This window comes from Miniopterus natalensis, chromosome 16, assembly GCF_054644295.1.
Source record: "Miniopterus natalensis isolate mMinNat1 chromosome 16, mMinNat1.hap1, whole genome shotgun sequence".
Taxonomy (NCBI): domain Eukaryota; kingdom Metazoa; phylum Chordata; class Mammalia; order Chiroptera; family Miniopteridae; genus Miniopterus; species Miniopterus natalensis.
The window spans coordinates 9,012,336-9,036,075 of record NC_142096.1 but is presented as its reverse complement, the minus strand read 5'-3'; the positions used below and the strand labels follow the sequence as shown (position 1 = coordinate 9,036,075).

The following is a 23,740-nucleotide window of genomic DNA, read 5'->3' as shown; positions in this document are numbered from 1 at the left end:
AGATTTTGAAAATTTTGAGAAGGAGTACAGCAAAGAGTTTAATGGCACAGGCTAGAACCAGAATGCCTGGACTCAAACCATAGCTGTGACCCTTACCGGTTTTAGTATGACTTCTATATGCCTCTGTTTCATAAAATGGAGATGACAGTAGCAACATTTCACATGTTAAGGATTAAATAAAATAACTGGTGTTTAAACTAATACACAGTGTTATTAGAAGTACACAGTGTTCATAGAAATAATTATTTTTATCATTACTATAATTATTCTGAGCCGAAGTCACTGGAAAAATTTTTACATTTAAGTTAGTTCATCTTAAAATTCTACCTGTGAGCTAATTCTTACACAGATGTAAATAATTCATCAGAATAGGAGCTTTTCTCAGTGTTTTCATATATGAAAATCTAAAATACACACACAAAAAATCTGTCCTGTCATAAAAGGGTCTAAATAGAAAGAAAAAATGACGACTACACTAGTGAAATACTGATGCTGACAGAGATCAGTGTTGCTATTTAATGATTTGTGACTTTAATTTGATTAACAGTAAATCCTTATTATAAAACAGGCTTTCAAAAAAATGACAATTTATTGACAGACACTAAAAAGGTAGAATATAGTAAATGGGTATATCAAATACATAAATCGCTTCAAGTAAATAATTAGAAGATTAAAGCTTAGGTGGTTTGTCAGAATAAATTGTAAAACAGCCTTAAAAAATAAAGATAGAAAAGCTAAGCATGCTTAATAAATAAGGTGTTGTAAAGTTAATTGGCAAAGGTTTAACTTCTTTCGACATATTTTGGTACATATTCTGCTTATAATCTCTGATTAGCACACAAGGTTCCTGTAAGGTCAACTATGATACTACATGCATGAGCATTTAGACAACCATCATGGTTTACACAAATATGGCTGCATTAGTACTAACTATAAGACCTAGGTCTATACCATTCTGCTAATCAGTTCAGCAAAGACAGAAAGAACTGCAAAAAAAGGTGCAAAATACAAAAAGTCCAAAAGTGAGAAATTTTGTTCTCCTAGAAGAATCATTTCCCACTTTCAGTTTCACAGCCGACGAGCCCCTTGGCAGGTGCAATCTTATAGGAAATCTCAATCTACAAAACAAGTAAAAGAACTGCGAACCTTCTAGCCCTTGTTTCTTAAGCCCTTTCTCTTGCCCTACAGTTCCTAGGATGTCTACTTTAAAACAGAAAACCAGGGCCTGAGCTTGTCTACACACGAAAACACATTATGCTATACTGTATGTACCGCTTTAGAAAATTCTCAAAGGCATCCTGGTGGGGTAAAGAATGTGCTAGGGTCAAGCTGTCTCTGTGCTCCATGACAACTTAGTTCAGTAACCACTCTATACCTGTTTTTCATCTTTAAAATAGGAACTAATACTACTGACTATGCAAAGTTATTGTGAAGATGAAATAATACATATAAACTACATGTATGGCAGAGCTGAAGCATGCTTTCATACCTGACAAAATCATGTAACAGCTTCCTATAAGGCTGAACAGAAATTGGTGAGTGCAATAAGTGTGATGCACATTATAATGACCTATAAAATTCAAAACATCCACAGTTTTTTTTGTCTGTATGTGTAACAAATTAAAACAATTTAAGTCTTAGAAAACTAACAATGTTTAACTGCAAATCAAAAAATACATGAATAGCTTCACTGCTCTTGGTTTTAAAAAAACTGTGTTAATTGGCTACTCTAATAAATCTGATCACAAATTTACCCAGTTCAATCATTTCATATTCCTAAATCCCTCTGTGACGATACATAAACAAAAACTTAAAATCATTCAACGTAAAAATAAAAGGACATAATAAAGTACTCTCGAGTCCAATTAAAAATAACACTGATTAAAGTCATCTTGATATTTTACATGCTTAACATTTAAGGGCAGCAAGCTGCTTTGGGGGCAACTTCCAAAGTCACTCCTGCTTCTAAGGATATAGCTTTGCTTTATTTAAGTCACCTACAGTTACAGTAAAAATAAACATTCCTAAGATGAGATATAACCTGAATTAGCACAGAAAGAATAATTGGCACTATGTTTCTAACAAATAATGCACACATATTTATACTAAGAAATAAATAACTAGGATTCTTAAGCAGTAGGGGTGACTGAGATTTTTTTTTTTTAAGAGAATATGGAATTTATTAGATATCAAATACAAAAAGAAACCCATCTAAAATAGGGATGCAGAGAGCTCCCTTTGTTTCTCTAGGCTTTCCCACCAGCCCCCATAAAAACATTTTGCCCCCACATAATGGCTAGCAAAGAGTAAAAGAGGCAAGTTCTAAAAAATGACAGATGCTCAGCTTAAGGAAGGTGATGACTGGGTCAGATGGGCCCATTTCTGGAGGAGCCCACTGTTTGCACTATCACAGCAGCAGGTCCATACCCCAGCCTGAGCCTGTGACAGGCTGGAGCTGCTGGCTGGGAGGCAGACCACTTATTTATTCCCTTAGTGCATCTTCTACATTTTTCTTTACTAAAATATCTTTTAAAGTTTTGTAGTAGGGTAGCGCTGCTTGAAACTTTTTGGATAATATCAAAAAAGCCATTCTCAGATTGCTAAAATGATAAGTCTTAATAAACAACATTTTAAATGTATCTAGTTTGGAATTCAGTCAGTAAAAATTTAAAGTTAATTCACTCTGATTGTGCTACCTCAACTTATTTTTAAGCAAGAAAAAAATTCTGAATATTTTCCTACAAAGTTAAGCTTAAATAAAAATTTAGGCAGCAATAAAGATTTCGTAACTTACTGCTTGTGTAGAACAGAAAAACCAAACACTTCTACCAAACAAAACTACAGTCCCTTACTCATCTCCTTTTTTTTTGAAGATATTGAGGATTAGCAGAAAAAAACTTAAAGGCACTTTCTATAATCATACAATTTTGTATTCTATGAATATTCTCTATGCTTAAACTTTCAGAAATTGTATAATTTTGCATAATGTCACTGAAGAAGACTAGTAAATACAGAAACTGAAATCACTGACTAAGATTTACCAGAGTATACTTATGATTAACTGGCTGGTGTCTTCTCCCTTTTTTCCCATACCAGAGACGAGACATTTCCTTTCCAGGGCAAATTAAGTTACATCAGATCTTCTAAGAACTGTTGTAAAAAGCATTCTTCCTCTGTCAAAGGTAGAATTTCCAGCACAAGCGCCCTTCCTACTACAGCGACCAAACAGTCTGCTGGAGACAAAGATGTGATTGACAATACAGAGAGCTAATCACTAAGTGGCATCCATTGCAGGGAGAGCCCTGAGTGGAGACGGCAAAGCTGGGAGGGGAGACAGGGTTTCCCATGTGTAAGTTTGGTTGCGCTGTGTCCAAATGTGCAAAAAAGGGCTCAAAAGTTTAAAGACACAGTGCACGTATTTTCAAACACCACGTACACTAAGGAATATACTAAAAATATCTTAGTCATAAAAAAGTAATAAGTACAGTTGCCAGAGTCCCTCCCAAAGTACACAAATGATTTCAATTAACATTTTGTTTGCTCATAATCATAAAATTCTATTCTTTATTTACATCTAAGAATCGTATAAAATTTCTTTTATATGAGCATTTTTTAAACAATACAATGTTCTTTGAGGACGCTTCAACCCTCAAATTTCATAGAATTACTTTGTAAAACACAAATTTATTTGTGTACAAATAAATTCTGCACAAATATTCAGTGACCTGAAACTCCTCTGCCTGTTGCAGTCGATTTTTAAACTGCATTTTCTAACATTTGATTTATTAAAAAAGTTCTTATATTTACTATGCCTACATATGCTTCACTAACCAGCAGTATGCTGAATATAACCAAAGAAGTAAAATTTTAAGATTCAAATATTAAAGCTATAAACTAGTTATCTAGTGTTCATTTAACTAGAATATCAATGTCATAATAGACCTGTAGATTTCTTCCATTTTAAGCTAAACCTGCTCCTCCCTCTTTACCTTGTGTGTACACACAAAATTGTGTACACACAATGACACCTCCCCACACACGCCACTTTTTTAGTACACACAACACTGCACCACACTCACTTATTCACACCTCCTTCCTCCACATTCCAGCTTGTGCACGCACAGGACAGGGCACACTCCACACCAAACATCCTCCCACCCTCCCTCCCACACACATCAGCCATTTCCCCAACCCTGTGTCTCCAACCAGCGCCACCACACTCACCCTAAGATCTCTTTCCCATAAGAGAATAAATCTTAAGTTCTCATCATAAGAAAATTTTTTTTCCTAACTTCAACTACACTTATTGTGATGATCAATTTGCAATATATATAAATATCAAATCATTATACTGTATACCTGAAACTAATGTTATATGTCAGTTATAACACAATAAAAAAAACTGGTTTAAGCTATTTCAAGTGTGATTTTCCTATTTCGTGAAGCACAGTGCGCTCCCTAATTAATAAACAAATTATCTAGCAAACATGAAATGAGCTTAGTAAATAAATCTCCTTCTTGCCCTTTCTTTTTTCATAGTGTTTAGAAACATAATGCTAAGTCATTTAAATTTGTCCAGACGTCCCAGAGCAAGAAGCAGACGTCAACTATCCTTAGTATAAAATAACAGACTATGACATGAAGCACTTTAAAAAACGTAACCGGTTTAAAGATTGAACATAATCAGTTCTCAGGATTCAGATATTCAATTTAATAAACATTTTTCCTCTACTTTCTTTATTAGGGTTGAAACTGTTGAATTACTTTATATCTTATTTCCTCTGAAATGGGAGTGGTTGGTCTACTAGAAGCAATAATATATAATCTACCACATTCAATATTTAAAGTAATATTTCAAAAGTAATTTTAATATTTCAAGTCATAAAAGAGTCTGTCATTCATCCATCTATCTCTTCTCAATCTTCATTAAATTAACATTTTGGATTTTTAATGGAAATTTTATGGCCCATGACTTTGGCTAGTAACTGAGGAAGAATATAAACTGGGAAAGCAAAGCACTGGTTCAAAACTTTCCAGAGGTAGATAACATTCTCATTTAACATTAGTAGTAGTTAAAACAGGTCATATTAGGCATGGTTCTGGGTGGTAAATTCTAATAAGAGGAAATATATAAACAGTCTAGAATTAGAGATCTACTCCACGGCATAGTGCCTATAATAATATTGTATTGTACACTTGAAAATTTGCTAAGATGGTAGATCTTATGTTAAGTGTTATTACAAAATAATAATAATAAAGAGGGTGGGAAGACTGGAAGTTGATGGAAATATTTATGGCACAGACTGTAGTAATGATTTCATGGATGTATATTTGTCTCCAAACTCATCAAGCTGTATATATTAAATATGGGTAGCTTTTTGTATGTCAATTATACCTCAATAATGTGGTTTTAAAAATACCTAATATAGAAATATTACATAAGACAATTTTTTGTATTTACTCACAAATTCTAATCACTTTCAATGTTTCTGATTTCTCCCTTTTTCAGATTTATCGAATTTCTTCTAGAGTTATGATTTGTAATACTATGTGATTCGATCAATATAAAAAGTTACTTTAATTGCCTTTTTCTGAGAAATGTGACCTCACTCTATTTAGTGACTTAGACATAGAAACTACTTTCATTTTGAACAGAATCAATTCTGTACGGATTTTGCTGGCTAGCTGAGAAGAGAGAAGAAATGTTTTGTTTTATATATTGACTCTATTTTAATTTTGGTGTTACTTGTGCTTTAAAAAAAGAAAAAGAAACCCATGTGTTTAATAAAATGAACACAGGAATACTCATATCTGACAGTTTAAGAAATAAAATATTTACTAAACAATTTAAGCCTCCTGATAATGGCACTTCTTAGAAATTGCAGCAATGCCAAACTGCTGCAAAAGTCTTCTATGAGTAACCTAATGAACAGCAATGGCAATAGCTCTGCTTAATTAATGACAAGAAATCAGAACTGACTCCACACTAGTGAAAATCCAAATCCAATAAGGATATAATATAATAAATTTTATGGCCTAAAATGCTAATAGTAGGTTAATTATTTTATAATCATATAATTAAAATGGAGAACACTAAAAATGAATGTCAAAATGGGAAGTCTATAAGTGATTTTAAAAGTTATCTAAGTCAGAAAGTAGAATCTAAAATATTTTGAGTAAGTACAAAACCTTTGTACAGATTTATGTAACAAGTAGTCAACGTTATTTACATTGTCAAGCACCTAAAAATGAACAAGTCATCTCAGAAACCAAAAATCAAATGGAGCATATTTTTATCAATACTTCAGCAAGGGTAAGAAGTGGGAAGTAAGCCAGAGCAATCTTCTTTTAATACCAATCGTTACTTTTCAAAATGAAAAACACTAATGTGTTATATAATCTATTGGCAGATAATCTTAGTAAACTCATATTCTAAAATTTAATCAATAAGCAAAAACCTGGGAGGTAAACTTCTAAATAAATCAATTAAAGTTAATTTAATAAAGTCAATTTCTTTCTTGTTTTTTATCATCCTAGTAGCATTGGATGTTTTAATAAGTAGGTTTAAGATACTAAACTACACGTGGTATAAAATTAACTTTAGAGATGAAATAAAATGAAAAACCTTTTCTGCCTGCTCTGATCCCAAAAGGAGTGAGATTCAACCCAAAGGAATTGAGACAACATGAAATTTTAGCTTTAAAAGCTCCACTTTTAAGGCCTCTGTCATCAAGCAGCGAGATGGCACACCCAACACGTGATACTTTGAAACCTAAAACTTTCAAAGGATTCTGTTAGAGAGCCTCTTGAAGTTGGTACTTGGGGTTGAAGGTGACAGAGCCCAAGGGGTGTGGTAATGCGCCATGATACCACCTAGTGACAGCATACAATTGACCAGTATTACTATAGCATCGTTTTTACTTCATGGTAAGACACTTAAAAATTCTTATGTTACATCAAATAAATTAACTAGACAAATGCAAAATTCACACGAATCTTAAAGATAAAACAGGCTTCAAAGATATTTCAGGCTTATTATGACTGTATCACCGGACTCTTGGGTACTTGTCAAGTACATCAAACTTTAAAGAATATTTGATGAACAAGTTCAAGAGGTACAGATCAATAAATTACAGCCTGGTATGTGTACTCACAGGCACCACAAGGAGAGGGAAATCAAGACCTGATAGGAGTCCTTTGGTATGTAAAGGAGCTATGCCTGAAGTAATTATATCAGCATGACTGCTACTAACAAGAAATCGTTTTTTTAAAAATCAAGGCACAAATGATTAAAGAAACCTTCCTCTTCCGTGAACCAAATTTATGTTTTTGGTGTGCAAATGCAACACCAAAAAAAGTGGAATATTTTGAAAACTATTTTTTTGCAATGTAATTTGCATGACAGAGACTTGAAACTTAAACTATATCGTGATCAATATCCTCTGAAAGAATCTTCCATTCTTGGCATTGTGTAAGTTTAATGCCATACCTGAAGAGGTGGCATGGGGTACACTATAGTGATCTTTCCATCTGTCCTGCACAATGAGGAGCTCTAAAGAATGCTGATAACTAGGTCTCAGTGACCCTGATTAACTGGTCTGAGGTCACGTGGCCTTGAGCAATAAGATTTCTGAAAGTTCTCCCACACCATTCAAAGGTTCTGCCAGGGTTGAGAACCTGGTGTGTTAAAGAAAGCACAGGCTCTGAATTAGACTCACTACAACTTAGTGCTAGAAGTAGTGAATGTTCAGCCCTCTAGAGGCGGCTAGTGGCTACTGTACTGGATAGTACAGCGCTGTTTCAGGACAATGCAGCAACATGTGTGTAATTTTTTTCTCTTCCATTTTTTTTTATTTGAATCAATTCTGGTTGAAAACAGATGAGGAGACATTTACTTTTACTTTAGAAATTATAACCAGCAGAGTCTTCCACAAGAATTAAGGCAGCTCCTTTCAACCAAAACTGTCAATAGTCAAATAATCATAAGAGTCTATTATTTCCAAAGTGCTCCAACCTCAGTGGAGAGAAAATTCCCAATTCCCTTATTTGATTAAAAATATTGCCATCCACTTTGCACCCTAGTTAGTTAGCAACTTTACCGTTACATGGTTGTTGCTAAACCTAATCTTATCATCTCCTTCCACTCTACCTGCAACTGTTGCTACCTGAGGACAAGTACACATCTTTGATCACCTGGGCTATTTTAAAAGCCTCCTAAAGCTAATTTTAAATATAGAGGAATTATTTTCCATGATTCAACGCCCATGGAACCATGGCCCAGAACAAAATACAGAACATCTCCAGTCCTCTATGAAGTTCCCTCCTGCCCTTAGCCACCCAGTAATTCCCAGAAAAAGGTTGCCTGATGGACTTTAGATTAGTTTTGCCTTTCTGTATAGAGTATATATTCTTTTTTTTGGTCTGGCTTGGCTTCTTTTAGTAAACACATTATCTGTGAGACTCATCCATGATGTTGCCTGTGTTAGCAGATCATTTTTATTGCTACAGTATTTGGAATTTTATGAATATTCCAAAATTTATTTATCCATTCTCCTGCTGATAGGCATTCAGGTTGTTTTCAGTTTGGGGCTATTGTGAATAAAGCTGGTGAGAAGATTAATAATGCCGGTTTAAGTATTAAAAGAACCTAAAATATGTGCTCAACATGTGTTACCTCTTTCCCTCCATTATCTTAAAGTTAGAGTAGAAACTGATGTACATACTACACAGAATGGACATTTAAAATCAGGTTCACATTGTAAACAAATGAAATGCCATGTATACCTTCAATCATTATACATGTTTAACTACAGCACAATAAATTTATATCACATAAACAACCACGAACATTAACACCAAATGGATATCAAAATTTGATCCCATTTTAGCATCTGCTCTATATTTTTTAACGAATCAAGAAGAGATTAATCCAGGCAATCACAACAGATAAACCAGTAATTGCCACCCCATCAATCCCACAAGACAAAACATGTAAAGTGTCTAATAGTAAAAGATAGGTCTAAAAGGGGTTACAAAAAGTTGATTAGTGTTAATCTGGCCACATAGATAAGTTCATTAAATTTGAGCATGTAACATTTTTCCTAATTTGTAAATTAGCATCAGCTTATTTTCCTAGCATTACTGTTACATTCATGCCAAGATAATGCTTGGGTTGTAGACTTAGAAAAGAGTGCAATTTGCATGAATGTGTTACTTGACTGCTGTACCTGCTCCACCTAGCAGATAATAGTAATAAATCAGACCTGAAAAAATGTTTCTTAAAAATTAGTATAGCAGCAATTAATATTATTTAAAAATACACTCAACAAGTCATTTTAATGCTAATACATTGCTCCTTTAGTATTTTAAAGCAAAGGAAAATGACAAATAGTAATGAACCAAAGTTACTAATCAGATTCATTCAATAAGCACATACATACATGGGCAGTGAAACTTTTTAAAAAAGTGTTCTTTTGTACCAAGATTTCATGTACTTTCCTATACTACTATAAAGCTATAAATTCACACAAAGGAAAAAAATGAATGAAATCCTCACATTTTCCCCTTACCTCCCATTCTCTGGCTGCTGCTTCATTAGTAGAATCCTCATTTGTTTCAGACTCTTCAATCTTTTTCACGACTATGAATCCAGGTTCTCTGGTATATTCACCAGTATCTTCTGCATATATTTCTGGACTCCATTGAATGAAGAAGGCATATAAGTGGTCTGACCTGTTAGAACAAGTGACTATTAATAGACCTAATGTTCTGTGCTGTTAGCTAAAATTACATTTGTTAAATATCTTGACAAAACTTGAGAACTTAAAATATACACGGAATACACCATGCTTTATTTTAAGAAGATAACAAAGCCCACCACCAGTAAGACACTTGGCTTAAAAAGTGTGGTATCGATATCTTACACAGTCCCTGCTCTTCTCTGCTTTCACTAAAGCACTTTTCTACTTTATTTTAAAAAAAGCGTATCCTCACCTATCCAGAATTTGATAATGGTACATCCCTAAAAAACTTCCAGGCCTCCCAAAGCTGGTATTAAGACAGGGAAAGATTCTAAAGACTGAATTATATGTCCTTTTGCATATCAGGTGGTTTTCAATCTACTGATTTCTATAAAACAAGTTTTCAATGAAGTTGCTCATTATCATGAAACATAATTTTGATAAAAGATTATGTAATTTTTGGACTATAAACAAACATATTTAAAGAATTGAGTGACATTATTATAATAAAACTCTGCAGACTCAGACTTTTTTGTGAACAAAGCTTCTCAGCACCTAAAAGAAAAAAAGGGGGGAGGGAGGAGGTAGAACTGAGGGGTTGAATCCTATCTCACCCTTTCAATAAATAACATTCATCAGTGAACACATAAATTAACTTGGAGAAAGGCCCATCTACTTTATGAAGACATTTTCCATATTTTACTTTTTGTCATGCTGCTATAATCAGTTGTGTTATTAATGATTCTAATAATAAAATTAAATTTTTTAGATTTAGTTAACATTTGGAATAATTTTTTAATGAAAATTTCTCTTGTATTTCTGTGTATCTTATAAGTAGAGGTACTGAGTGCCTTTGTTCAGCCCCATTTTTTCAAGTATGTTAGTACAGGAAACGTGGTGCAGCATAATCTTAGAAGAAAGAAATAGTATCGTACTCTGAAGCAAAGGGTAACCATGCTTACCGTACATTATAAAAAATTTAGGCCCCCTAAACTTATGGTTCCTCTTTTGTAATATAAACCATGGCACAAGCATCTCCCACCTGGCCTTCTTCACATCACACTGTGGGAACTGAGGCTCAAATAACTCATGCAAATATTAGTACTCTATCTACTGCTATTGCTGGGACTCTCGTGGCTTCTCCCAGCATGCATTAAACTGAGGCATACCAACTGGTTAGCTTGCATGCAGAGTAAACCTTAGACCCTTTACTATTTCAACAACAGTCACAGAACATTTTAAAATAAATCTAATTTCAGTATGTACACACACACACACACACACACACAAATGTGTAAGTATATGTAATTTGTTGCAAAGAAATGTAGAAGAGAATACAAATATAGTGTACCAGCCCTAGCCAATTTGGCTCTGTGGTTAGGCCTGTGGACTGAAGGGTCCTGGGTTTGAATCCAGCCAAGGGCACATACCTCGGTTGCAGGCTCGATCCCTGGCCCTGGTTGGGGAGTGTGCAGGAGGTAACCAATCGATGTGTCTCTCTCACATCAATGTTTCTCTCTGTCTCTCTCCCTTCTACTCTCTCTGAAAAGCAATGGAGAAAATATCCTCAGGAGAGGATTAAAAAAAATGTGTGTGTGTATGTGTGTGTGTGTATATAAATATATACATGTACCTTATAATAAGATCCTATGAGAAGACGTAATGGAAATACAAATTCAAAGAGAAAAAGTAATGATGCAAATTCTGTTAAAGAAGAGCACGTTTAAGTAGTTTTTAAATGGATAATGGAACAGGGCAAACTGTTATGATGTCTAGATTCTACTAGATATATTTTAAAAATCATAGTAACAGTTTTAACTTAAAATGTCAACATTTACAATACAGCAATGACAGATACCCTTTATAAATTGCTTAAATTTATGATAAAAAAATTGAGTAGGGGATACAAAAATAGTTTGAAGACCACACCCTTTTAGAAACTAATTTAGTACTATGTACACTGCAGGCATTCACTAAGTATTTGAGGAGATTTAGAAAAAGAGATTATATATTTTTACCTGCAGTGAGGTAGGGACCATACCAGTTAGTGATTTGATGAACCTTCCTGCTCTAAGACATTTTAAGTAAGTTTCTTTACTACTAAAATTAGGTATACATTCATATTTTTTGCATTAAATCACAAGAGGAATAACATTTAAAATAAAGAGCATAAAATAGGAGCTAAATTATTTTGAATAGATTTAATATCAGGTTTTAATCATAAACTATATGTTTCAAAAGTACTTTGTCCCTGGTGTTAAGTGATATACAAAATCATTTTAATTCAAAAGATCCCAATAATGTTTTTAAGTTTTGGTTGTTGTTTGTTTTTTTACCTTTCTTGTGGCACAGCAAACCAATATTCATGTTTCTTATCTCTTTGTGCATACTGTTGCATTGTTGCACTTGCTTGGGATACAAATGTTTTCCTCATTGGTTTTCCAACTCTGAGACATAAGAATTTATGTAATTGATGCCTTCTCTTTTCTTTTAAAAGTGAAGAACCTAGAATTGAGACACAAACAGTATTTATTCAATTCTTATATATCATGCTTCAATAATTTAGATTAAAATGTCTAAGGGTGTCAAGAAAATATGTGAAAGCTTCAGGAACTCTTGTTAAATTTTTGTTTGTAACAACCGCAACTACAGTAATTACATCTATAAGTACAATTTTCTGCACATTCTCTATCAGCCTTCTAGAATAACTAAAGTTTATAGATTTTTAAAAGTTAACTTTAATATGGTTGTTAAAGACAAAAGTTTAATTTAAAAGTTTCTAAAGCTCTTACATATATATTAAGGTGTGATAAAAACAAACAACAACATGCTAGATTCAGCCATCTGTTTGGACAGTTTATTAAGCCTGAATTATCAAATCTCCCAACTAGAGATTCTGACATAAGGTACATTAAAGGTCTGAAAATAAGGTTGAATTTAGAAATCTGGACATTAATTAGCTACGAAGGCATCACAGTGTGGAGGAAATAGTTATACTCAGGAAATATGGGTACTAGTGATGGCTTTTTTCTGTGTAACATTGTGGAAGGCATATAATCTGAGCCCAAGTATTCTCATATGGTTAAAAAAATGAACTTCTGCCAGCCAGTGTGGCTCAGTTGGTTGAGCATCAGTCCATGCACCAGGAGTTCGCTGGTTGAGTCCAGGTTAGGACACATGCCCAAGTTGTGGGCTTGATCTCCAGTAGGGGGCGTGTAGGAGGCAGCCAATCTATGTGTCTCTCTCATCAATGTCTCTCTCACTCTCCCTCCTCTCTGAAATCAATAAAAACATTTTTTTAAAACATGAACTCTCACCATTTTCCCAAGTTACATTCCAGTTTTATATTTATTAAATAGTTTTATTATGTTATAGAAGTCATTAAAGATCAGGAACTTTGAATATTTCCCTACTATAGAATCTTAAGTTACTTAAATTAGTTACTTAATTAGTTACCCCCCTACACACAAAAAGTGAAAAAACCAAATGATAACAATCAGGATACCAACTTTTCTCCTTTCAGTATTGTGTCATAGAGCCTATGCCCATCAAACCCTGCACCCCAACAAACCTACTACAATGAAAGCAGTCTACAGTCTACCACATATTGGTTTTAAAAGAATCCCTTACTTTATCTTTTTCAAAGATTCTAAATATAAGGCAACCATCAGACACAAAGATATAAAGATATTCATGCCACCATTCTTTACAGCCTGATCAAAAATAGAAATTGACATTCCATTGTTATCAACAATTCATATTCATAACAATGGAATGTCATAACAATATGGAAATGATTAAATTAGAGGGCCATTTAAAACCATGTTTTCAAAGAAGTACAATGACATGGGAGAACATTCGCGACAAAATGTTAAGTGAAAAAAGCAAAATACAACACTACATACAGTACAATCCTGATTTTATATGAAAAATAAATACATATGTATAGATTCATACAAATAATATCAAAGTTGTATATATGTGTATGAATATATACATATACACCAAAGGTCAAAGATAAATATACCAACTATTAATAATGATAATCTCTAGGTGATTAATTACAGGTAATTTTTATGAATTTTGTAAAAACCCCCTTTATTTTTGTTAAACCATCTTTCATGAACATTCATTAGTTCTGAATAAAGGAAAAATATTACAAAAGAAGAAATATTCAATCTTTTATAGAATTTGCATTGAGTAAATGCATTTCTTAACATCTACTGAATATAATCCTTAGGTCTTCACAGTATCTAAGATGACAGTAGGAAAACTCAGTATTTTAAAAACCAAATCAAACTGTGCATTGCTGGTGGAAATGTAAAATGGTACAGCCACTGTGAAAAACAGTTTGGCAGTTCCTCAAAAAAGTAAACACAGAATTACCATACAATCTAGCAAACCCATTTTCGGGTCTATACCCAAAAAAATGGAAAAGAGAGACTCAAATAGATATTTATACTCCAATGTTTATAGCAGCAGTGTTCATAAAAGCCAAAAGGTTGAAACAACAGAAATGTCCATTAATGAATGAACAGATAAAGAAAACATGATATGTATAATGGAATATTATTCAACTTTAAAAAGGAAGGAAATTCTGACACATGCTACAACATAGATGAAACGAGGCTATGTAAGGGAAATAGGCCACACACAAAAGGACAAATATCTGATTCCACTTATATCAGGCTGGGAAGAGGGGAGGATAGGAGCTTTGATTAATGGGTACAGTTTCAGTTTGGGAAGACAAAAAAGCTTTGGAAATGGACAGTGGTGATAGTTGTACAACAATGTGAATGTACTTTATTGCCACTGAATTTTACATTTAAAAATAGTTCAAATGGTAAATTTTATTTTATGCATATTTTAACAATAAAAATTTCGATTAAAAAAATGAAAGAAAAGTTCATATATAAATCAGATTGGCCTGGAATCAATATTCCAATAGACTATAAGAAATGTTACCTAAGATACCTGAGCTGCTCTCCATTAACCTATTAAGCAGAAGCACTGTGTATCAGACATAAAAGACTATTTCTCTAATTTCCATAAGTAAACAGTTCCCAAAAACAAAACTAAAAATGAAAGTGGAGTTTTAATTTATCTTTAGTGCTGCTTTTTAAAGGAAAACATTTAATCAGACAATGATGGACCTTCTGGATACTTGGAAGAATTTAAAAAATAGATTTTTATGTCTAATGGTACTTTTTTAAAAAGATGAGATTACAACTGTGTCAACTGCAAACTGCAATTAGGATATTGTATATGCAATGAAAAAAGACATTTTAATGAGGTAATATACCAAAAACTAAAAGAAAAAAATGGAGAATCAAAGGTATTACAGAGCTTGTGTGCATTTTCAATAAATAAATTATTTAAAAATAGAACATGGTGAGTTGGGAATATTTAAACATGGTGGAAAAGATGCTTATTATAGGTATAACCCACTGTAGGGTAAGAAAAGTCAAGACAGTAGAAACCAGAGACTATTATACTAGTCCCCAGAGAAACATCAGTCAAGGGCCACAAGATTACCCTTCAGAGTAGCCTAAGATATGGCAGCTTCTGAGTCAGCGAGGAAAGAGGGAGACAATATGCAATCATATGAACTTTACATGCTCTTTAACACTTACCTTCTATATCAACAGTTGCCATTTTATGCTTCGTTTCTTTCTGCGATACCTGTTGAATATTGTCCCTTTGCTGTTTGGTTTGTTGCATAGTATGGGTTTTCCAGAGCTTCCGCAGCTCTTCCACCTCTGTCTCCGAGTCCTGCCTTTGCTCCTTTCCTTGTTTTCCTTTGACAGTTTGCTTTTGTTTGGGTTCTGTCGCTTCCTCACAAGGCACGCTTTCTTTTTCACCTTCTTCTTGGTGTAGTGAGTTCTCATAAGGAAAATCCTGGCCTGCATCACCTTTCGCATTTATGCTTCCCTCTTGAGGGCCTGGTATTTCTTGACTATTATCTGTAGCCTGATGTCCTTCCTTGGTGGTCATTTCAAGATTATTTAAATCAGTTTTAAGAGAAAGAGCCCCAACTTCATTTGCAGAATGTCCAGAATCAGATTTTAACTGATCAGGACTAGTAGTAGACTCTGATATGATTGTCAAACATTCTATTCCACTCTGGGTGACAGTCTGCACAGACTCTGATGAGGCACCAGACGATTTACCTTGTCGCAGCTCCTCTGAAGAGACATGCTCCTCTCGTCCAGGAGAGAGTTCTGATTCTGTGAATACGTCTTCAGAAAGAGACTCCTCGGTGCTCCTGGGAGCTGTGCTGGCACTATCATTACCCACATCACGGATTCTTGAGTCTATTTCATCAGTGTTACTTCTTGTCATTTTCTTTGAATGGCAGAAGTCCCTTCCTGATAACTGATTTATCTCTCTGTCAGTAAACAAAATTTTAAGTTATTAGACTTTTAAAATTGTAGTCTTTTATTGTCCACAAACTAACCACTAAATTAATATTCCAAAAAAGGCTTTTCTAAAAGGATGTAGCGTACATCTCTTAATAGCATATCACAAATTTTTATTTATTCATATAGACCAAGTAGTAGTCAAGCTTTAGCATCAACTGCTTAAGATATGGGAAACATCAATGTACTATTTCCTGAATTAATCTAACTGAAGAGAAGATAATGATAGAAGTTTTGGGTGAAGCTGTACTTCTAAATTAAAATTTACTCATTGATAGCACACACACCCTGCTTATTTACATTTAAAGAGATTAAAATATAGAGCTCAAATGCAAAGATGAAAACCAACCTAAGTAGAAATGAGGCAAAAGTACTTACAGCAATTCTTCAGGCTACCAGCAACAACTCTTAATAACAACTCTAAGAGAACTTGTTCAACTAAAGGGATTAGATATTTGATAGCTGAATGGTTTGTAATTACATCTAGATTTCTATGTTTAACAGCATTGGATATGTAAGCAGTAACGTTCAAAAGTTAGATAGTCTAAGTTCTGGAAGGAGGAAGTGCAAACATTTATAGCATGAAAAACAAGTTAGTAATTTAAAATGATGGTTGAAGATAGTTTTGACAAATGGAAACTGCATGAGTTCTCAGTGGAAAAACTATTAACGTGTATGCAAGTTTGAAAATAAAAAAGACTGAAAAGCAATTCAACACAAAAATAAATGGCTGTCTCTGGATGGTGAAGCTGAGTTCCCTCCTTTCCTCTTATTCTACCTTTGGGCATTTTTCAAATTTTCTATAATGAGTATGTATAATTTTTCTAAATAGGATAGAAAAATTTTATTTTTACAAAAGTATTAAATAGTTGAAGTCCAGTTCATATTTCTGCCTCTCTTGTATCTAATTCACCTTAAAAAACACAAGCATCTAACTTGTGCTATAAAATATGTAACAGTGCCATCTACTGGTGATCCACTCAAACTGCATAGAGTGGGGCAAAAGTAGGTTTATAGTTTTGAGTATGTGAAACACAGAGCTTGTTCTTTATTATTATTTATTGTATTATTTTCCATACGAAAAACTATAAACCTACTTTTGTCTCACCCTGTATATAAGGTCTTGGAACTTGGCAAAGTTTTGAGAAACCGTACATGTACATTCAATAAGACCCTTAGATAAGTGACACTAACAAACCTAACAGGATATATATTTATGTAAGTGCTGTGATCTTCAGAGTTATTAAGCCAAAGGACTGAATATTTATTAATGCCAATAATGCTTCTACTGCTCTAAACAGTTCTAGAACAATACCTTTAAAATCAACTTCCCAAGCAGTTTATCAAAAAAATCAATCAAATCTTATACCTCATTTTTGCCACGCACCACATTACTCTGAAAAAGCACTTCATTTATGATTTGTCACAAATATTGTTTTTAATCAATTCATAAGGGAGAATTAAATAGTATTTCTTTTTGGAGAAAATTTTAAAAAAATGTTTAGATCAAATGCATAGTCTTTCCAGGAGACATTTTGAATAAACCTGATCTGCAAGAGGAAGAGCTCTATCGCATCCATTCAGCATAAGATAATCTCATAATATCAGAAAACGGAAAAGCAGGGTAGCAGAAAGTTAACCTTACCAATGATTGACAATATATACACACACATATATAATCTTGTTTCTCTTTTAATCTAATCCTTCACTTTTGTCCCATCCCTCCACTTACTCCAAAAATCCTTATTTGCTGAAACTGACTTGGAATGATCTATAAAAATAACTGACACTAAAGAATATCCTAGGAATTATCTGCAACTGTAAAGATGATTTCACCAAGCCCAAATGGTATCTATTGAGTGGAAGGTATAATGAAGATTTTTTAAAATAAACTTTATTCCCCACAGGTATCCTAACTGCTCAAGTGGTCTGCCTCAGAAACAAAAAAGAATTTGACCTTCTTCTTTTTAAGTAGTTCTGTCCCACAAGGTTAATATCAAACTAGCATTCATCGTTCCTGTGGGCTAGTACTGGGATACATATCTCAGTATCAGTTAAAGTGAGGCCAGTTTTCAAACTGTTGACAGAGTCACCCATGGAGGAATGCAGGAGTTCTTTTCTATTACACATCAATTTCCTTCCTTTCTTTGTATATACCTACCTTTTACCTTCTCCTTTTATTTCTTACCCCTCCCTTTTCTCTCCAGTATTCCTTTGGTCAAGCACATTATGTGCAAAGGCTGTGCTGACCTGTAGTCTCACACCTATGTTACCTGAATCACAATCAGATAACCCACACATCCCTTGACCAGTACATTCCAAGGTTAACTCTTTATAATTGTGCAACTGTGGATCTTCTCCCCTATATTACACTTTTCTGAGGAAGAAGATGCATACAATAAATCAATCAATAAAAAACAAGCTGCTCTGGTTGTAGCAATGTCAAGTCTTTGCTTATGTGGCCTCCCCAAACCCTACCCCCGATTCCTCAGGCTCTTGTAAGAAAAAATTGAAAGCTGCCCTTGATTATTTATATTACCTTAAGTTACTCATATAAATAATTTAGAATTCTGAATGCTATGTCTGAATAAATAAATAAAAAAGCTGGTATACATTGTACTAAATGAGTACTCTAGGTTACTTTTAAATATCTGGTTCTCTGAGCAAATATACAAATATACCTAAAACAACTCCTAACTATTCTAAGTGCATTAAATAATCTTTTCAACACTACATATATTTTTGTTTCATTATCATTAAAATGAAAAGCAGCTATAATAAAATTAATAAAAATACTTGAGTATTAGACTAGGGTCAATTATCTAAATGCAATAGAATTGCAAAGGAGCATAAAAAACACTCTTACATGGGTAAGGATTCCTTGATTTTGCTATCCAAAATTTCTTTGTACATTGCAGCTGACATCACCTCTTCCATTGGACACATGATCCCATATTCCTCACAGCCATTCTCTTGAACCAAGGGGTCAGTTTTATGTGGATCAAACATTATATTATTTGGTGTAACTAGCAGCACACCACTGACTGTGCCCTAAGATAAAAAGAAAATAATGTTTAATCTTCAAAGTTTAAAATTTCAAAAAGTATTCTAGCTGTTTTTACTAATTTTTTTCTGATACTAGGTCATCTAGTATATAGAAAAGCAGTATATTCAAGCACTAAGGCATTCTCATGGAAACGTTAATAAAACACAAATTTCCCCAGTAATTTCTCCTCTTTAGCAGAGGCAAAATACAAAGAATATTATATTCACCCTCAAAACAACCAAGTCAGGTGTAAGATTTGCAGCCTCAGTAAAATGCTGAGTTACATCATCAGCAAGATCGCTTCGGTAATGTAAGAAGGGATTGTAAACTCCTGTGAGGCATGAGCCATGTTTTACATTAATTTGTGTACTGCTTCCTGTGTTGTTCCCTCACTAGAGGTACCAAATATAGTTTTATGTACACAATGCAGGTTTTATAAATAATGTTGACAATTCAATCCATTATGAAAGAAAAATAATATAATCTATTTTAAAACGAAAATCTGTTTCACTTGACTGCTTCTACCTAGGTATGTGACCTTGGGCAAGCAAAGCCTCTGGGCCTCAGGCTTTTAATCTATAAAATTAAGCAATTTAGATGACCTCCAAGGTATCCCATAATCATTTTTAATTTAATCATGAAAAGCTACGAAATTTTAAATATATTCATACAAATAGTGATGCTAATATGAAGAGTCCAACCTTCTCGTTTTTCAAGGAGCAAACTAAAGTCCATAAAAAGCTGTTCCCACTAATATTAGCTAATTTACTGAATGTTTTGTGTGTATCATGCTTTATATACATTATTGTTCATTTGATCACCACACTGATCTCTGAGATGAGTACACATATGAGGAAATTAAGCTTGAGAGAGACTAGACAACTTGTCTTAAATAATAAATAACACAGCTAGCTAATAAGTGGTAGAACCAAGATTCAAAATCCAGGCAGTCTGTGCTTAGACTATAACCCTTCCACAAGTGAGTATCAAACTATACAATAACTCCAACTCAAATATACCTTAATCCCAGTTTTTAAAACCCCCATTCCACTACATCCTTCTGTAAGTATAAAACTAAAAAGCCAGACTGAATTCTAAAAATAAAACAAATACTTCAAAGTAGTTTTGTTTTTTTCTAAAGCTATTATGGGAACGAGAACTTCAAACCCTGTTTGATTTGGTATCAAACCCTCCTTCCAATTCCACACTCAGCTCTGTGAATTTACCTGGTTTAACTGGAAGAACATAAAACTACTTTTAAAAATAATCAAGTAAAAAAAGAAAATCCTACTAACAATAGTCACCTAACCACAAAAAAAAGCAATTGCAAATGTTCAAGCTAATAAAACATGCTTATTATTTACAGTAACTGCATGAAACACTGAAGAGAAAAACATGCATGCATTTGGTGGGGGAGGGGAAACTATTTGAAACTAGGAATAGCATTTATTTTTGTTCAGACAGACCACGGGCCACTTAAGTAACTTCATATAAACCACAGCCAAACCATCTTTTGATTAATATTTTAAGTAGATACACATACATCAGTTTGTATTCCAGGGTCATATGCCAACTCAAGCCAATGAGAGATGGTAAAGAATGCTGTAGGAACATTTACACTGCCAAGGACAATCCAAGAAATGGATAATTAAGAGTAGAGTATATATAATAAAAAAATACCTTAATACCTATTCCATATATTCAAGAATATAGAAGAAAGATTGTGCAAGCTAAGTAGGGACCATGAAGATATGAGACCCAGTTTGAACGTACAGAGATGAAAAATACACTAGACAGAATAGCGTATTAGACATGGGAGAAAAATATTAGTGAACATAAAGATACAGTAACTGAAATTTTCCAAAAAACAACACAAAAACAGAGTGCCAATGGGCTATGAGACACAACATCAAGCAGCCCAAACATGCATAAGTAGTGTTCCCAAAGAGAGGACAATAGGAGAGAAAAAATATTTGAAGAAATATGGCCCAAAGTTTATAAATTTGATTAAAACTATAAACCCACAGATCCAAGAAGCGAAATGACCTCAAAAAAAAGAAAAAGAAAAATACACCAAGGTACATCATAACCAAATTGCTCAAAAAGAGTGATAAACAGACCATCTTAAATGTAACTGAAAGAAAATACTATATATTTTGTACAGAACACCAAATATAAAAATAACAGAAGACTTCTCTTTAGAAACAATGCAAGCCAGGCAACAGTGGAGTTCTGAAAGAAACATCTTCAAAATTCTGAGAAAAGCCCAGCCAGGCGTGGCTCAGTAGTTGAGCATCAATCTATGACCAGGAGATCGAGGCTCAATTCCCAGTCAGGGCACATGCCTGGGTTGTGGGCTCGATCCCCAGCAGGGGACGTGCAGGAGGCAGCCGATCAGTGACTCTCTCATCATTGATATTTCCATCTCTCTCTCTCTCCCTCTCCCTTCCTCTCTCTGAAATCAATAAAGATATATATATATTTAAAAGAAAGCAAATGAAAACAGAGATTCAAACTTGGTTTGAATTCTGGCCCTGACAGAGAAACCTTGGACTTACTAAGCTTTTACGGTATTTTTTTTTTCCTGTGGAGAAGAAATAGGACCACCTATTATACAGGATAATTTTGAGTTGATAAAATAATTAAAACACCAAAACAGTTTCTGGCATAGAGTAGGTACTCGATAACAGTAGCAACCTTCCTATTTGTGTGTCATACCTACTCTGCAAGGCTTAGTTAACGCTTCAAAGAGTCCCCAGGAGTAGTCATTTTATATCAGCTTTATGGAATACTCTACCCACAGCAAATTAACTGCACCTTATATTTATATCCCACTGCCTTCAATGATTTGCAACAGATCACCAGATTGTCAGTTATGAGCAAAGTCCACACTAACCCAAACCAGTAGTTCCACTAAATATTTTTTAAAAATATTCAAGTATTTGCTGATGTTGGTGCCTTACAATGTAAATGCCAACTCTCATATTTTATAATCAATAAAGCATAATTAAAAGTTTTTTCTAAGGTGCTATTCATTACCTTGCCTCTGGTAACATATTTGCAATTAATTTTTAGAAACTTCTCAGTAAACGCTTCTTCTTCCTCAGAAGTTGAAGATACAACTCGTGCAGGTCGAATACCAGTAAAAGCAGATGAAGGGGTTGTTTCTTTCGGGTGCACTACATCAGGATTCTTAAAAAAAAAATTAAGGCACTTCAGAGAATTAAATAAAAATAAGCACATTATTAAAGCCAAATGAATAGCTTTCCTCAATAAGTGTTCTTTCTTCTCATCACATTCTGGAGGTTGGCCCAAAATATTCTTATGTGAGAAATACAAGAAAGAATGGCACTGTTTTCACATTCACTAAAGACCTTGAACACAGCTTAACTTACATTTTCAATGGCTTTTTAATACATGAATCATCAGGAGAATGTTGAAAACTACATTTCCTGTATTCCCAACCCCACACATATAAATACCAAACACACACACACACACACACACACACACACACTCAGTTGCTCCTGAATTAAACTACTGGTCCTGATAAGACCATTTGCTATATCCCTTGGGTGTTGGGAGCAAAGGACAAGTGTAGTGCTTGTTTGTGGTAACTAGGAATTTAACAGAACCCTTCACTGAAAGAGCCTTTAAAATCTCAAGCTACAAAGACTTTATCAGCACCATTCTACTACGTATTAATCAGCGCGCAGGCTCTTCCCTTGTCTGGTGCCATAAACCATTCTCTCAGCGAAGCCTATGAACCTTCTTCTCAAAATGTTATTTTGAAGAATTAAAATAGAAGTTTACAAAGAAAAACAATTACATTGAAACATAAATATTTTTAAATTGGAGATACAGTAATATGTATGCTTTATTAATACACTAAATAACAAGATCTAGGGGTAACTCTGATAATTATAATTTTCAAGTAGATGACTATAAACAACATTTTATGGTATCTACAATTCTAAAGTGATCTGAAAATATCAGTGAGTTCTACTGGGGACAAAGTCACAGGTATGCCTGCTGCTACTCTACATATAGTTTGCTATTTATAGTGTTAATTTTTAAAAAATGTTAGATTTCATTTAAAATGTTTATATCCAGGTTCACAGACCCCTTAGAACTCACATTTCCTCCCAAAGTTCAATATTCTGTACAATGTAGAAAGGCTAGACAGATGTCTTTTGATCTCTGTTTCAAATACCTCCACAGAGGCCTTTCATACCTTACGATTAAATGCATAATGCCTTGTAGAATAGTTTTCACAGTAGAAGGTTCTTCAGAGCTTTGAGCTAAGAACTGCCACTTTGTTACTAATACCTAATAGTTCTGATCTGGTCTTTTAAAATAATAAGCATTCCTTAAAAATGCTAAATTAATCCACTATTAATGACTTACAATTAATACTTAGAAGAATGACTAAAATAATAATAAATTATTTTTTAAAAGGTAGAATGTCAAAAACTCAAGAGTTCTAAGTACTATGTAAATATTCATAGGAATAAAAATAAAAATGAAATTGAACA

General features: G+C 33.7%; 1 protein-coding gene across 6 annotated transcripts in view; it reads right to left on the bottom strand.

The window, feature by feature from the left end:
- OXR1 (oxidation resistance 1) overlaps positions 1 to 23,740 on the bottom strand; it is a 100,590-nt gene that overhangs the window by 16,040 nt on the left and 60,810 nt on the right. For 4 of the 6 annotated variants that reach the window (XM_016224266.2, XM_016224267.2, XM_087825357.1 and 1 more), the window contains exons 5-9: positions 22,245 to 22,397; positions 19,026 to 19,210; positions 15,374 to 16,128; positions 12,077 to 12,245; positions 9,570 to 9,732 (exon numbers count right to left, since the gene is read on the bottom strand). In XM_016224266.2, the coding sequence (XP_016079752.2) occupies positions 9,570 to 9,732; positions 12,077 to 12,245; positions 15,374 to 16,128; positions 19,026 to 19,210; positions 22,245 to 22,397 (1,425 nt within the window). Of the gene's footprint in view, positions 1 to 3,041; positions 3,678 to 9,569; positions 9,733 to 12,076; positions 12,246 to 15,373; positions 16,129 to 19,025; positions 19,211 to 22,244; positions 22,398 to 23,740 lie in introns of those variants that run through there. The other 2 variants (XM_016224271.2, XM_016224272.2) reach the window with 1 other exon arrangement.